The 13,731-nt window shown below is 48.3% G+C and overlaps 1 protein-coding gene across 2 annotated transcripts in view; it reads right to left on the bottom strand.

The window, feature by feature from the left end:
• CSMD2 (CUB and Sushi multiple domains 2) overlaps positions 1-13,731 on the bottom strand; it is a 233,022-nt gene that overhangs the window by 47,175 nt on the left and 172,116 nt on the right. For both annotated transcript variants that reach the window (XR_011730472.1, XM_071767651.1), the window contains exons 35-42: positions 12,197-12,400; positions 11,552-11,676; positions 7,667-7,763; positions 6,649-6,753; positions 3,752-3,870; positions 3,587-3,656; positions 1,205-1,321; positions 316-525 (exon numbers count right to left, since the gene is read on the bottom strand). Coding sequence is in view for 1 of the 2 variants with exons in the window: in XM_071767651.1 (XP_071623752.1) it covers positions 316-525; positions 1,205-1,321; positions 3,587-3,656; positions 3,752-3,870; positions 6,649-6,753; positions 7,667-7,763; positions 11,552-11,676; positions 12,197-12,400 (1,047 nt within the window). In the remaining variant the exon portion in view is untranslated. The remainder of the gene's footprint in view (positions 1-315; positions 526-1,204; positions 1,322-3,586; positions 3,657-3,751; positions 3,871-6,648; positions 6,754-7,666; positions 7,764-11,551; positions 11,677-12,196; positions 12,401-13,731) is intronic.

The following is a 13,731-nucleotide window of genomic DNA, read 5'->3' as shown; positions in this document are numbered from 1 at the left end:
CTCAGGGCTGCTGAGGTCTCCTCTCTCTGCACATGTCAAGAGAGCCGAGATCTAAGTGAATCTCCCTGGACTTAATTCAAAGGCATTTCACTGTCACACAGCACTCCAGGAACACTGCTGCAGGCATAAATTCAGGGTGAACAGATCCCAGTTATTAGGATTAAGTATGGCCTTCATTCAGCACCTTTTACACTCATTTGGATTAAGTCCTCATGGAATTAACTCAACAGAACAGTAACAACCATGAGACCTCCCCTCCCTCCACCACCCGGGGACAGGATTGTCCCACTGCTGCTCCTTCTGTGGCCTCCTTACCTTGGTATTCCAACTTGAATCCTGGTTTATTCTGGGAGTGGTCACTGTGGAAGTACACGGTGGTTTCGTGGGAGGTGGAGAGGAGGGAGCCTGGGATCTCGGTGCCGCTGAACCTCCCGATGACGGTGCTGGTGTCGTAGGGCCCGTTCCGGATCTCCACAAAGTCATGGTTGGGCTCAGTGGAGAAGTTGAGGAACTGGATGTGAGCACCTGGAGAGGAGGAATGAACCCTCTGGCTCTAAAGCTGATACCTGAGCCTCAGCACACATCAGCAGTGCCCACGCAGCACGTCTGCCGGGCTGGAAGCTGGGGGTGCCCTCAGGTCCTGCTGGTTCCAGACAAGCTCAGGATGTTCCACAAGCTCAAGTTCCACACTGCTGGAGCTCCCCTTCACACCCCTGCCTCTGCCCAACACCTGGGAAAGCAGAGGGGCAAGCACAGAGCTGCTCCCATCTCCCCTGGCCCCACAGCTGCAGATGCCTGGGTGAGGTGGGATATCATCTGACACCGACTCTGATCACTTATTGTATTTATCCAGGGGGATGCAACTGGGGATGTTTGACTGCAGCTAAAAATGTGAGCAGTCGAGATGGGGAAGTACCTGAGCCCAGAGAAGGAGGGGGTTACAGTTGATCCAGAGGCACAACCACCAACCCACAGCAACCTCCTACGTGCCCTGGTGACCTGTGACCACCTCCTGAATAAACTCTTCTCATTCCATAGCCCCCTATAAACGCATCTTTAATGGAAAGTGTGGTCGGGAGTTCAAAATACAGTTTCTGTAACTCCTCTTGGCAAGCAGTGCATCCAGCACTGGGCATGCACTGACCCAACAGGGTGATTTATCTTCTCTTTTGGGACAGCATCAAATCAAAACCAACTCTCTCACCAAACCCCACTGGCAGCAGAATCCTCCAGGTGCAGTCCAGGTTGCTTGGATAATTTCCTGGGAAGCCCGGGCTCAGGAGCACTCCTTCCATCTCTTCTGCTGTTCCTCCACACTGGGCTGTAAAATCAACAGGTTAAATGGTCAGGATCCCTCCCGGGTCTTTCTGAATGATGGCCATGGCCAGCCAGCTGTGCAGGAAATAAAGCAATTAAAATCTAAGAAAAGAAAAAGGAAAACCTGCTATGGAACTAACACGAAGTTTGCCAGGCTCTGCATGCTCACATTAGTGATGCCTGTGCCTTTCTCTGGCCCTCTGGAAAGGAAACCCTGGGCTTCAGAGATCCAGTTTTGCAAATCCCAGTGGGAGAGACAGGGCTGAGCTGCCAGAGCAGACACGAATGCTCAGCTCTGTCCACAGGCACTGCAGCACTGCACATGGGGCTCACAGCACTTGTGTGAATTTTTAACCACCTAAAAAAAATTGCTGTGAGAAACAGACTGATCCTATTTTGCCTGCAGTTACCACTACTACTTGTTCTGGTTAACTGACCTACCTTGACTGCTACACTTGTCAATCTCTAGGCAATTACTGATAAATATAGAGCAGTGTTTGCACAGTGACTGAAGTAAACTCCCTACCAAGAAGGGATCCACAGCTGACAGCACAAAATCTGTTTACAAAAAGCATCCCATGAAATATAAACACAGATAGCATCTTCTCATGCTTTCCTGGATGACCTCTACCTTGTTGCAGTAATACCACCCAGCCCAGTACAGCCACGTGTGCTCCTAACACGTTCTGACAGCAAAGGTACAGATCCCCTTTGCCTGATACCTCCCTACGTCTGCACTTGCTACTAACAAGGCTTCTCCCAGAAGATTTCTCCTTCTTTTTCCTCTTAATGGCTCTTTAATAGAACAACTTCTAAATTATTTAGAAGTCAAGCATCTGGATGAAGTAGACCAAAAGAAAATCAGCACACTTTGCCAGGGAAGCAAGCTGTTCTCTGAGCAGGGGAACCACCAAAGCCTGGGTTCCTGGGTAACCAGCAGCCAGTGGGCCTCTGGACTGTGTTTAAACCCATCAGCACAGGAGAACCACCCCAGGACCATCACACAGGGTGCTGTGACACCCCTGTAAGACGTGATGGTCACAGGTGCTGCTGGGTGCTTGGCTGCAGAGAGGTGTTTATGCCTCCCTGAAGTTGGCTGACCTGTTCCAGTCAAGTGTGAAGGGAGCTGAGGGATATGAACAGACAGGAGCATGGGCATTTGTGCCACTGCACTTGGTCCTGACTGTGAAAAACCAGAAAACCTGAATTAAACTGCACTGGCATTTACACTGTGCCAGCCCAGGCAGGCAGAGCCCTCCTGAACTGGGTGAGTGATGCTGATCAAAAGAACAACACCAGGATCCTCCTCCATGCTGGGATCCCCCAACTAACACTGAGCTGAAGGGCTTCTGGTGCCTTTCAGAGCAGCTCCCATGGCTCTGAGTCCTTCAGTCAGCTGTTCCACTGGAAATGTCTCTGCATTTATTCCTGGCCTGCAGATCCTCGGATAAAAGCGCCGTTAGTTCTTATAATTACTTTAAAGCAAAACGATGTAAGATAGAACAGCAGGAGCCTGAAACAACTGTTAACTGAAGCTATTAAATGCATAAATGTCTCTCTCAAAGCTGTAAAAAACGCAATATGAATATTAAACATCTAGATTTGCTAAAAGCACAACACTGAAAATAACCCAAAAGCTCCAGCAAGTCCCCTTCACCTCTGTGCCTCTCCTCCTAGGGCTACCATGGTGGAATTCAGCTCCTTGGCCCTTTTCTCCAAAGGCCTGGAACACTCAGCCCTGCTCCTCAAAGGGTGTCATGGGCAAACAGATGCCTTGACAAGTGACCTGGTCACATAGGACCTGCTAGACACCAGTGTGAGGACAGCAAAGCCCCAGGTGGTGCCGTTCAGAGAGCCTGGGATGTAAAGAGGCTCCCATAGTGATGCAGCTTTAGGAATATTGTGATGCATTTCACAAAAATAAACAGCAGTCTTAAGATCTTTGGTTCAGATGGAAATAAAGCTCTCAATCCATAAACTCAACCTGCTTTCAGGATGAAGAACTTTCATGTTTTCCCTTCTGAATGAATTTTTGTTGAGAGAATCCCATACATTTTGCACTAGGGCCATATTCCAGGCATCCCAAATCAGGCATTCTGCGTTGCCAACAGAGACTTTTTTGTCGAAATTTTCCCTGCAGCAAATAAAGATTTTTTCTGCACTCTCTCTTCCAGAGCAAACCTTCATTTCTCTCAGACCTTTACCTTTTTTTTTTCTCTCTTTTTTTTTTAGAGAAGTCCTATAAATATCAGAAGCACCAGGGCCCTACCGATGCAAAGTGGCGGTGGGTAATTCCAGCGGCGGACGGTGCCTGGCATGCAGGAGATGTGAGAGTGGCCCTGGAGGGGAAGAAAACAAAACACAGCATTTGGAGGGTCTCCTGGCATCCCAGGGGTCTGTTCTCATCCATTTTTTTCTGGGAAATGCTCAGTACCTGAAGCGCATAGCCGGGCTCACACTGGAAAGAGACAACGTCGTTCACTAAATAGCGCTCGCCGATCTTCAGACCATTCCCAGGAACAGGGGGCTCAGGGCAGCTGGACAGACCAACAGCTGCAAGGGAAGAGAGGGATGAGTCCTCCAGGGAGTGGGGAGGGGGTCTGCACTGGAGGCAAAAGGAATGGAAACCCACACGTTCATTTTATCCTGTTCAGTAATGACCCCAGCACAGGCACTGCTGGGAAAGTCCCAGGGCCAGTTTGGGTTCCCCCACACAGACAGCCCTGATCAGGCAATATTCCCATGTTCCAGGGGATATCCAGGAGCTAGAGGCATTCCTGATTACACCTTCACTTTACCTAGAGCACACTTCTTTAATGCACAAAGGTATCACAGATCAGCCTGATCTGGGGCCAAAACCGTTTCTGACTGAGCCCTGAAGCCTGGGTGGCAGCACTGCAGCAGTGACAGCACATCCACAGCAGAGCAAACACCAGATCAGTCTCCAGGGTTCAGAAACAAAGCCATAACCCCCCCTTCATGAGCTCCACATCCCCGTTCCACCGTATCCTCCCTCCAAAACCAGGCAGCATCTGATTGGAGACGGGAGAGGACACAGGAGGGAAGGATCTGCTGCTCCTGGCTGGCAATATCAAGGGCATATGGTATGTGTTGTATGCAATTTGTCCCTCTCTGGGCAAAAAGCAGCATGGTTTCATTCTGTGACCCTGTTCTTCCTGGTTTCAATCACAGATTGAATTTACCATGAGACAGAAGCAGCAGTGAGCACACGCTGGTCCCCAATGGTGCCTGCAGAAGAGCCTATGAAAATTTCCTGCCATCCTATTTCCACCTGAGCTCCATTTACAACTGGGAATATCCTGCTGCAAAGCCAATTAGCAATGCCCAGAGCTGTGCAGGGGGTGATGTGCTCTCCTGTACACACATGTACACACATGCCATCCATCCCCTCCCTCCCACAGAGCCTTCTGCACCCTGGGAGGGCTAAAGCTCTGCTAAACCCCTGGGTCTGCAGCCTGAGCTGACAACAGAGGGGAATAAAGGAACAAGAGAGGAGATGCTGATCTCCCCTCCTGAAACCAGAGTCCCTTTTCCTAGCAAGCAAACACCAAGTCCCTCCTCACACCCGGCTGTACTGCTTGACCTTCAGGGAGACAAGAGAGAAAATGGCTTTAAATAACTTCCCATTCAGACCACTGGGCACTCGAGTTTCTTTCACTCAAGCCCAAATTGTTCTTGCTCTGCTTTGGCTTTCGAGCATGTAGAGATAAGAGCTCTGCTTGAGGAATCCAGGGAGGGAGAAAGGGGAGGGAAAACTCTGGTGGTTTAGCTCATCTCTCAAAGCTTCCTTGCAGTGCCTTTAACTGAACAAAGACAAAACCTGGGGCTCCAGAGCTGTGGAATTCCAGTTGCACAGCAAAGCAAAAAAACCCCACATTATTTCCATCTGCCCTGAAAATCAACACCTATTAATTTTCTCAGCAAAGAAACCAAACAAGCCTGATAATCCCAAACCTCATGAAAAATCTGAACATGACTGTTGCAGTGGGGTAATACAATCCTGAATGAGCTTATTGATTGAAACAGAAATGGAGAAGAAACAAGAGTGGCAGCAAGAGAATTCCTGTAACAACATTCATTTCTCCAGCTCCCAGAGAGCAATGTGGGGCACATTTTCTTTCCCCAACCTTCCTGGTTGCTACAATCATGCTGGATCCATTAATGTGCAAGGTTTCAAATCTGCAAACCCACTAAAACCTGGGAAACTCAGTCCCAGCCATCCCTCTGGAGGCACTGAAGACTCTGCAGCCAGCCAGCTGTGCTGTGGATGGTTTACAAAATGAAAAGCACTTCCAGATTTATTTGCTGGTTAGGAAAAAAATAAACAGAATATTGGTTGGCTTCAGAGACAAACAGAAGATTTGTGATCAGAACCAATTGTCAGACACGATGTCCAGCAAGAAACAATTATGTTTGCATTGCCCCAGGGAAGACTGCATGAAGGGAACCAGCATTCCAAGCACATCCCTCACCAATGCCAGCACGGAGCCACTGTCACCAGGCACCTCCTGGTCCCCTAGAGCCACACAGAGCCCTGACCAGCTCCCTGATCCCTGCCCTGTGGCACCCATCCTCTTCCTCACCTGGCAGCACCCCAGCCTTTCCCAATGCTGCAGCTGATGTGCAGACCAGGCTCTACCTGCCTGCTGTACCCTGCCTGTGCTGCTGCCCCACAAATGGGAATCATTCAAGTCCTGGGGACAGCAGGGACACTGCTGGGGACAGCAGGGACACTGAGGTGACAGCCACCCTCCCCATGACCCACTGCAGCTCAGCTCTGCTACACCTTTCCTGAAGGGACATCTGCTCCAACAACAACCATCAAAAAACAGACATGGGGGAGATTTGGGGCATTCTTATCCAAACCTGACAGCTTAATTCCAAGAGCAGCTTGGTCATTACCAAATGGCCAATGCTGACAACCTAGAAAAGACTTCCCAGAGCAGGCAGCCCCCCCCAGCCTCTTCCAAGCACCACTTCATCACTTCTTAAGCAAGAATTACACTGCTGCGTGGAACAGGACAGGTCCCTCACGCATTTTTAATACCTTGGCCTCCTGCTCAACAACACAGAAAGCAAACAGGTTCCACAAAGTGCATCAGCAGCAAGATGAGGGTCACCTCGTGACCCCCACATCTCCTCTGCTGCATCTTTTCTCCATTTATCACTCACTTCCCCTCTGCAGCTTGAGAGCAGGGAACCACACACAGGAATTTCCCTTCCAGCTCCTGCCCCACTCAGCAGCTGCAGCCCTGCAATCCTTCCCCATCGCTCAGAGGAACTGGAAGATCAAGGCTGAACTGCTCTTACTTTTATATTCCAAGTGAAAGCCAGCAGCAGAGACACTGATATCCGAATAGAAGTGCAGATAGAGCTGGTTTGAAGTGCTGTTCAGCAAGGCAGGCACTGTAGTTCCTGGGAAAACAAGAGGTGCACAAAGAGACTGAAGAGGATTCTCTTTCCCTCCTCCGTGTCCTCAGAGAAAAGCTGCAGAAGAGGCTGAGAACAGAAAGTCCTTTAACTTAACAAGCTCTGTTGGTTTTGATCAGGTTCTAATGAGGCCAATTGAGAAATACCCAAGGCCTCTCTGCAATGGCCTTTTCAAAGCCTTCATCATGTGAAGTTTTACCACCTACAGACCAGACAGACTAAAAGCATCTCCAGTGATGAGAAACAGCGTGGGTGGGGAGTGGATTCCCTGCAAGGTCCAAATTCCTTCTCCTGCCTCCTTCCCTGGAAGCTGTTCCAACAGCAAGGAAAGGTGGTTCCATCAGAAACAGAGCTCTGGGAGTCCCCAAGTTTTACAACCCTTCTCCTTACCAGCCTCTGAGCACTTTGGGCACAGTTGTTCAATAAATAAGCAGGAATTGGGGGCATCAGTTTGCAAGTGGCTCTGCTCTTCTAAAGGTCTGTGATGCTCAAGGGCTGCCCTCCCTCTCCCCAAAGCCACCATCCCCACTGCTGGGCAGAAGAAAGGTTGTTTTGTTCACCTGCCTCGCTACCAATCATCCAGGTTAGGTTAACCTGCCAGGTTCAGAGGTGGAAGTAACCCCACACAACCCAGCAGCACTGCAGGAACTCTTATTTCCAGATTGTTTAAAAAAAAAAAAAACACAACCCCAAACCTAACCCACAGGTTTTTGCATTTAAGGCTCTCCGTCAGTTTTGTTTCTGCAGGAAGACAACAGTCACATTATCAGCTCAGCAAAGCATATGATTCCCTCAAAGGGCACACTTTATTGCTACTTTTTGAAGCACTTAAGCATATGTTTAATTTTATGTCCGTGAAGCCCATGAGCAGGCAGTGAGCAGCCTGCTCAGCACCTACCAGAGAAACTGCCCAGCATGGTGGCTGTGTTATCTCCTCCATCAAACACTTCCAGGGAATCCCAGTTCTGCTCAGTAACAAAGCTGATCACCTGGATCTGAACAGGAAAAAAAATAATAACAATAAAAGTCCTGCAATCATGCTAAAAACCCAAGAATAATAGCAATGAAATGGCCAGTAATGAGGTGAGGAGCTGGCCTGGGAGGCAGACCAGTCTGGAGAGCCATTGCCTCCAACCACCACCACGGGGGTGCCATGGTTATTGTCCAGAAAATTCCACACTCCAAATTTCCATCTCAGGGCTGCTGCTACCAAGGCAGAGCTGCTGCCACCTCACAGCTCATTTGGAGCAGCTGAGGATCTGTGCCTTTTTTGGCTGTTTGGAGAAACCCCCCAAGACTTCTGCAAGACTTTCATGTGAAAGCAACCACTAGCAACCCAGGAGCTAAAATAAAAACAAAGAAACCCGCAATAAGCCACAAGATATTTTTAATCCATTGAGGCTTTTTGCTACTGTCTTGTTTCTCATTTTTTAGCCAGATCACTCAAGTTAATTTTCAAATTTCCCACATTCCTCTGCCATGCCCCATAAGGACTGGAGGTTTAAGCCACTTGACTCCATTATTTAGAACTTCAGTGCAATCCTCAAATGAGTAACATCATGAGACCTGATAAATCTGCTTTTACACTGGAAAACAGCTCTTCAGCAAGGACAGACGTGTAATTGCACAGATTTGTTTTACTTGATTACCATTTAAATGGATTCTGCCTTTATTCCTAAACCCTGATTGTTCCAAGTATTCAGTGTCCCACTAAGAAAAATCAGCTGTGCTGGACGTCAACTTCGGTGACCAGAGAGTCAGACAGCAAACCTGGGAGAAAGCCAGCAGGATTTGGGAAAAAACAGCTTTAATCTGTTAGCTCCAGATGAAATTTTCTGACACTGGGTACCTCTAAACTCCTAGGCTAACGACCTAAATCAAAAGGACCTTTTAAAGCCAAATCAGGAGCATAAATGATTTGCACAACTTGGCCCCAAACAAAAGGTGTGCTGCTCAGCTCTGCTGCCAGAGGATTTGGGGCAAAACCACAACTTCTGTGCCTCTAAACCCTGGCTGCACACACCGATGGGCACATCCACTCTGCTGCTGGAAAATGACCACTCTTCCTTTTTCCCTGCAGTGTTCTAATGCTGTATTGACTCATCCACTCAAAATGTCTCACTTGCCTTTGTCCTGCTAGACATAAAACACACATTAAAAAAAAAAAAAAAAAATTAAAAAAAATCCAACCCTGTTATTTCTGCCATTTTAACCTTTTTCCTCCTTGATTTATTTTGAATAATAAATCAATCTATAAAGTTCCTGCAAAGTTGGTGTTTTCTTCCCAAAAAATAAATGGAGTTCATCTACAAGAAATGGCAGTGACCCCAGGGAACCATCACTGATCCCCCCCGACCACCCTGACACCTCTCAGCCTGCATAACCACCCCCCCATTGTGATTTACACCATCAAAGGAGAAGGTGGATCAAGAACGTGCAATTTGTTTGCTCTTACTTTTTCTGCATTATTTATTCTCCTCCCCCCTGCAACTTAAGGAATAAACATTTTTAAGGTCCTAATTCTAGTCTGACATGTGGATTCACAAGGGATCGGCATCTATTTACTGCTATGTATATAAATTAATTTGCTCAGGAAGGTTTGCTGAAGGAATGAATAATTCATGGCAGAAGTGCCAGCTCCTACACTGATTACATAAAAATCCGGGTAGTGACTCGCCCGCTACCAAGAAAGCTTTTATTTCACCTCCTCCTCTGATTTACACTTGTTTAACCTTTAATTGTTGTACAAAATGAGGGTAAACTGATGCTTAAATTAGTTGCTAATAACTGAGAACATCCTGCACACAGGGGTGGGTGATGGGGGAAGCAGGGTTGGTCCCAGCCCCATGGGGACCTCCCAAGGCACCTCCTGATGGGACCTCCCAGGACACCTCCTCTCAGTGCCCCCTGCCCCTGGAAAAAGGCTCCCAGTGAAGTCCCCAGTGTCACCAGCTGATGTGGCTCCATGTGGAGGGAAGATGTCAGGTACAAGGGCAGTGCCAAGAGGACCCTGGGCACCCTGAGAGCACCACGGCCACCCCAGCATCACTGCGGGTCCACACGGGCTCTCCCCAAGAGCCAGAGGAAGGGCTGGAGGAGCAGGGTCCTGCCCTGCACCAAAACCTTCCTGCTCTGAACCTAGAAACTGAATCCAAGGTGCTGGCAGGGGAAAGCTCAGCCACAGGATACATTTTTTCTCTTTGTTTGCATTCAGTGTCAGTCACCAAAATATGCTTCCCTTGCAAGAAATGACATCCAGCAGGAAAGGGGAGGGGGGGAAAGAAATCTTCAGAGCATTTTGGCATTACATTTTCCAGTTTTACACGTGAGAGCTGCATTTGCACAACCACAGGCATGAGGATCAAGTGCTTATGAATAAAGAGATGCTTTTAACAGCCACTGCCATCCCTGCTCTCTCCTCTTAGCTCAGACATGTGCAAAACCAGCTCCCTGGCAGGAGAAGTTCCAGCAAGGGTTTGCAGTCAGACAAAGGCAGCACAGAACACAGACATCTAGTGACATTGCTTTAAAAATTAAGTGAATTATCACCTCCAGATCCCAGGAGTCCTGAGCAACTTGCAAAGTGCCTCAACTGCTCAGATGCTTGGCTGAGCTGCATGGATCCTCCTGCCTTTTGGGGGCTTTGAGAACAGCTCCAATCTCACATCCACAGGAAGGAATCTACTGTGAGCTCCCAGGCTTTTGCAAACACTGTTTTTAAATGTCTTCAAAACTAAAGAGGAGAGAAGAATTTGCTGGCCTAGACACAGCCAAAGCCTGGCAGAGGGCACCAGGCTGGTGCTGTTTCGGTGTGAAGCCCCCAGTGCTGCTCCCACCAGCTCTGCCATCCCAGAGCCAGGTCCAGGCTGTGGTTTGGGTTATGAGGTGGCACCAGGTAAGAATTTCCTCCAGGAGAGCAGAGCTGCAACCCAGCAAGGCAGAGCTGATGTTTCAATAAAACAGTGGAGAGGAACTCAGCTGCTGTGTGCCAACAGCTGCAGAGAAAGAAACCCACCTACAAGTCTCCTAGCCAAATACACAGCAGAGAAATAAAAGCACTTAATAGACAAAACCCTTGCAGACAAAGTGGTTTGGAGAGGAGGAAAGAAAGCCTTTGATAATGGTACTTGTGGAATAAATTAACCTGTTAAAGGACCCATCTCCTCTGCACCAACTGGTGTCAGTGCAAGGCATGGACAAGGCACGTGTGCAGAGCAGAACTTTATCTAAGTTTGGTCTCTGATGTTGGGTTTAATTCTCAACATCCTCTGGTTTGCATGACTGTTTCTGCAGTGGAATGATAAGGACTGCAAAAAGACCTGAAGAGAGAGCTCATTTACCTGCAGACAATGAACAGCAAAGCTGTAATTGTATAATCATACTGCTGCAACTCTGCTGGCATAACAAATCCACACAGGCACTCTGAGCAAGCAACTCTTCCGTGGTGTAGCTTACATTGCTTTCAACATTGCATAATTAAGCAGTATAAAGATATATGCCCAAAATACCACAATTATTTTGTTACACCAGAACAGCCACATGGCTCCGGCTGATTTCCCACAGAGCCTCCAGGAGGCAAAAATCCATTGAAATATTACCCACTTTTGGCAGTCAGAGAGTAAATGAATGAGAGAGTCAGAGAGAGTAAATGATTCCAGAGAATCCATCCCATTCCACCCATCCCAACTCTTTCCCAGGAGGAGCAGCAGCATCAGGACCCGTGGCCTCTTCACGTGCCCCAGGTACTGTGTGTTCTCCTCTCCAGCCCGTGCCACAGCCCTACCTGGATCCCTGCTCCCTCGGGGACTGTTATCTTCCACACACAGTTCAGGCTGTTCAGGTAGGGCTCAGGGAAGCCAGGGGACAGGATGGTGCCTCTGCGCTCAGTCAGATTCCCACCACATGGCACTGAAACAAGCAGAGTGATGCATGAGCACGGAGGGACCTGGCTTTACACCAACATCTTATCCATCCATGGACAAAAAAGCAAGCAGGTTCATGATTTAAGGGTAAGATCTGTATGAGTAATACTCTTTTCTGTAACTATCATACAGCTTCTAACAGCAGCAGGACACCATCTGCAGGTGTGGGGAAGAAGGGGATGTCAGCCCATGTCACTGATCCTGGGGGAGCTGCTCTGCTCCAGCGGAACTGAATGCAGCTCCCAGACAGATTTCATTTCTTCACAAGTAATACTGGATCAAAAGGTCCCTTTCCCGACATTTAAGGTCAACTGCATTGTTCACAGGCTTTTTGCACGGAAAGAGGCACCAAACAGATTTTTTTGTTTCGCTGGCATCTCGTGGGGTTATTTCATTGTGAATTGTGGGTTGGGTTTTTTTTCCGAACCGTCCCAAAACACAATTTACTTTTCTAGCACAAACTGAACTGCTTTGCCTTTTCTCCCCACACCCCAAGCAGTACCTACCCACACAGGTGGGCACAGAGACGTTCCACTGTGCCAGGGCCCCGGGCATGGTGAGGCACTGGATGCTGGGGGAGCCCTGCAGGGTGTACCCTGCGCTGCACTCGAACCTCACCACGGCTCCCACCGCAAAATCGCTGCCCAGGCGCCGGCCGTAACGCGGCTCCGGCACTGAGCTGCACTGGGTGGCACTGGTCCGAGGAACAGCTGGGGTTGCAGGCAGGAGAAACCATGGCAGGGGTGCCAACGGTTGGGAGGCAAAAAAAGAAAACAAGCAAAGAGTTAGGACAAACGTTTTGGACCTGCTAAGAACCGAAATAAACATCTGTTAAAAACAATTCACCCCAGTGAGAGGCTGGATCCAAACATCACCACTGAGAAGGAAAAGGAGTTAACACTTCCCACTCCAACTTCTATCAATTCAAGAGATACTTGAAATAAAAGTGCATAGGATGCCAGGGGCATGGGTGCTTTCTAAGATGAGACCATTTGCCTTCCATCTCATCAAAACTTGTCATCATCACATCAGAGAGGTCATTCCTAATAGGGACACCGAGGCACCCAGCAATGACTTTCCACAAAGTTGGTCTGCCACGTAACACTAGAGCCCTTGAGGTTACTCAGCTTGCTCAGCTTCGTTACCTCAAGGACAGCAATTTTAAACAATCTTCTTCACGATGAGAAAGGCAAAAGAAAGAAAAAAAAGGAATTTACATCGTAATGCTGCATCACCAACTGCTGAAATTCCCTGCACTCCTGTTCAGTGCTGGAAACAACAGTCACAGAAAGAGCTGGAGAGTCTGACAGATAACTGAGTTGGGGAAAATGAGTCAGAGAAATGTCTGTTGCTGAAGAAGAAATCAATTCCTATTTTTCTCTGAGTTGTGTTACAATTTATTAGTGCTTAATGCTTGAGTTGCTGGGAGGGAGAAAATGCAGAGATGATAAGCACATTAGCTACATTGTTTCATTTTAATTTGATTTGGAGAGATGAATGTCAAATCCCCTGTCAAAGGCATCACACAAGATGGTCAGCAAGAAGCTGAAGCATCCCTGGGATGGGAAAGGGAATGGAGAGGCAGAAAGGAGTCACCTAGGATGATGCAGATCCAGAAGAGCCAAAAGACTCCTGGATCTGTGCCCTGCTCACACAACCCCAGCTCAGTTATTTGTGACTGAGGAGCTTGGTCTCTCCCCAGACCATGGACAGAAAGAAACCTGCTCGTGTGCTTCACCCCACAGCTCTGCTTTGGACACAAAGCTGCAGCCTTCAGCTCCTTCACCTGCATCACTGATGATGGGCTTTGGGTTTGTGTAAAAATGAGAATAAACATCAGCAAATCCTGGGCAGGCAGATCAAACCCAGGGCTGGCTCTGTCTGTTATTTGTGCTCTGCACACAGTAAGCACTGCAGAGCACGTGGCTGGGGATGCAGGGGGAGCAGGAACTGGGTACCAACCCATCAAAACCTTTGCCTTGCTGACACCTTTAAGGATTACTATCAGAACTACAACTGTTAATAATTCATGCAAAAATTC

This window comes from Heliangelus exortis, chromosome 24 (genome assembly GCF_036169615.1).
Source record: "Heliangelus exortis chromosome 24, bHelExo1.hap1, whole genome shotgun sequence".
Taxonomy (NCBI): Eukaryota; Metazoa; Chordata; class Aves; order Apodiformes; family Trochilidae; genus Heliangelus; species Heliangelus exortis.
Note: the sequence above shows the minus strand (reverse complement) of the source record. Positions and strands in the feature narration are given on the sequence as shown.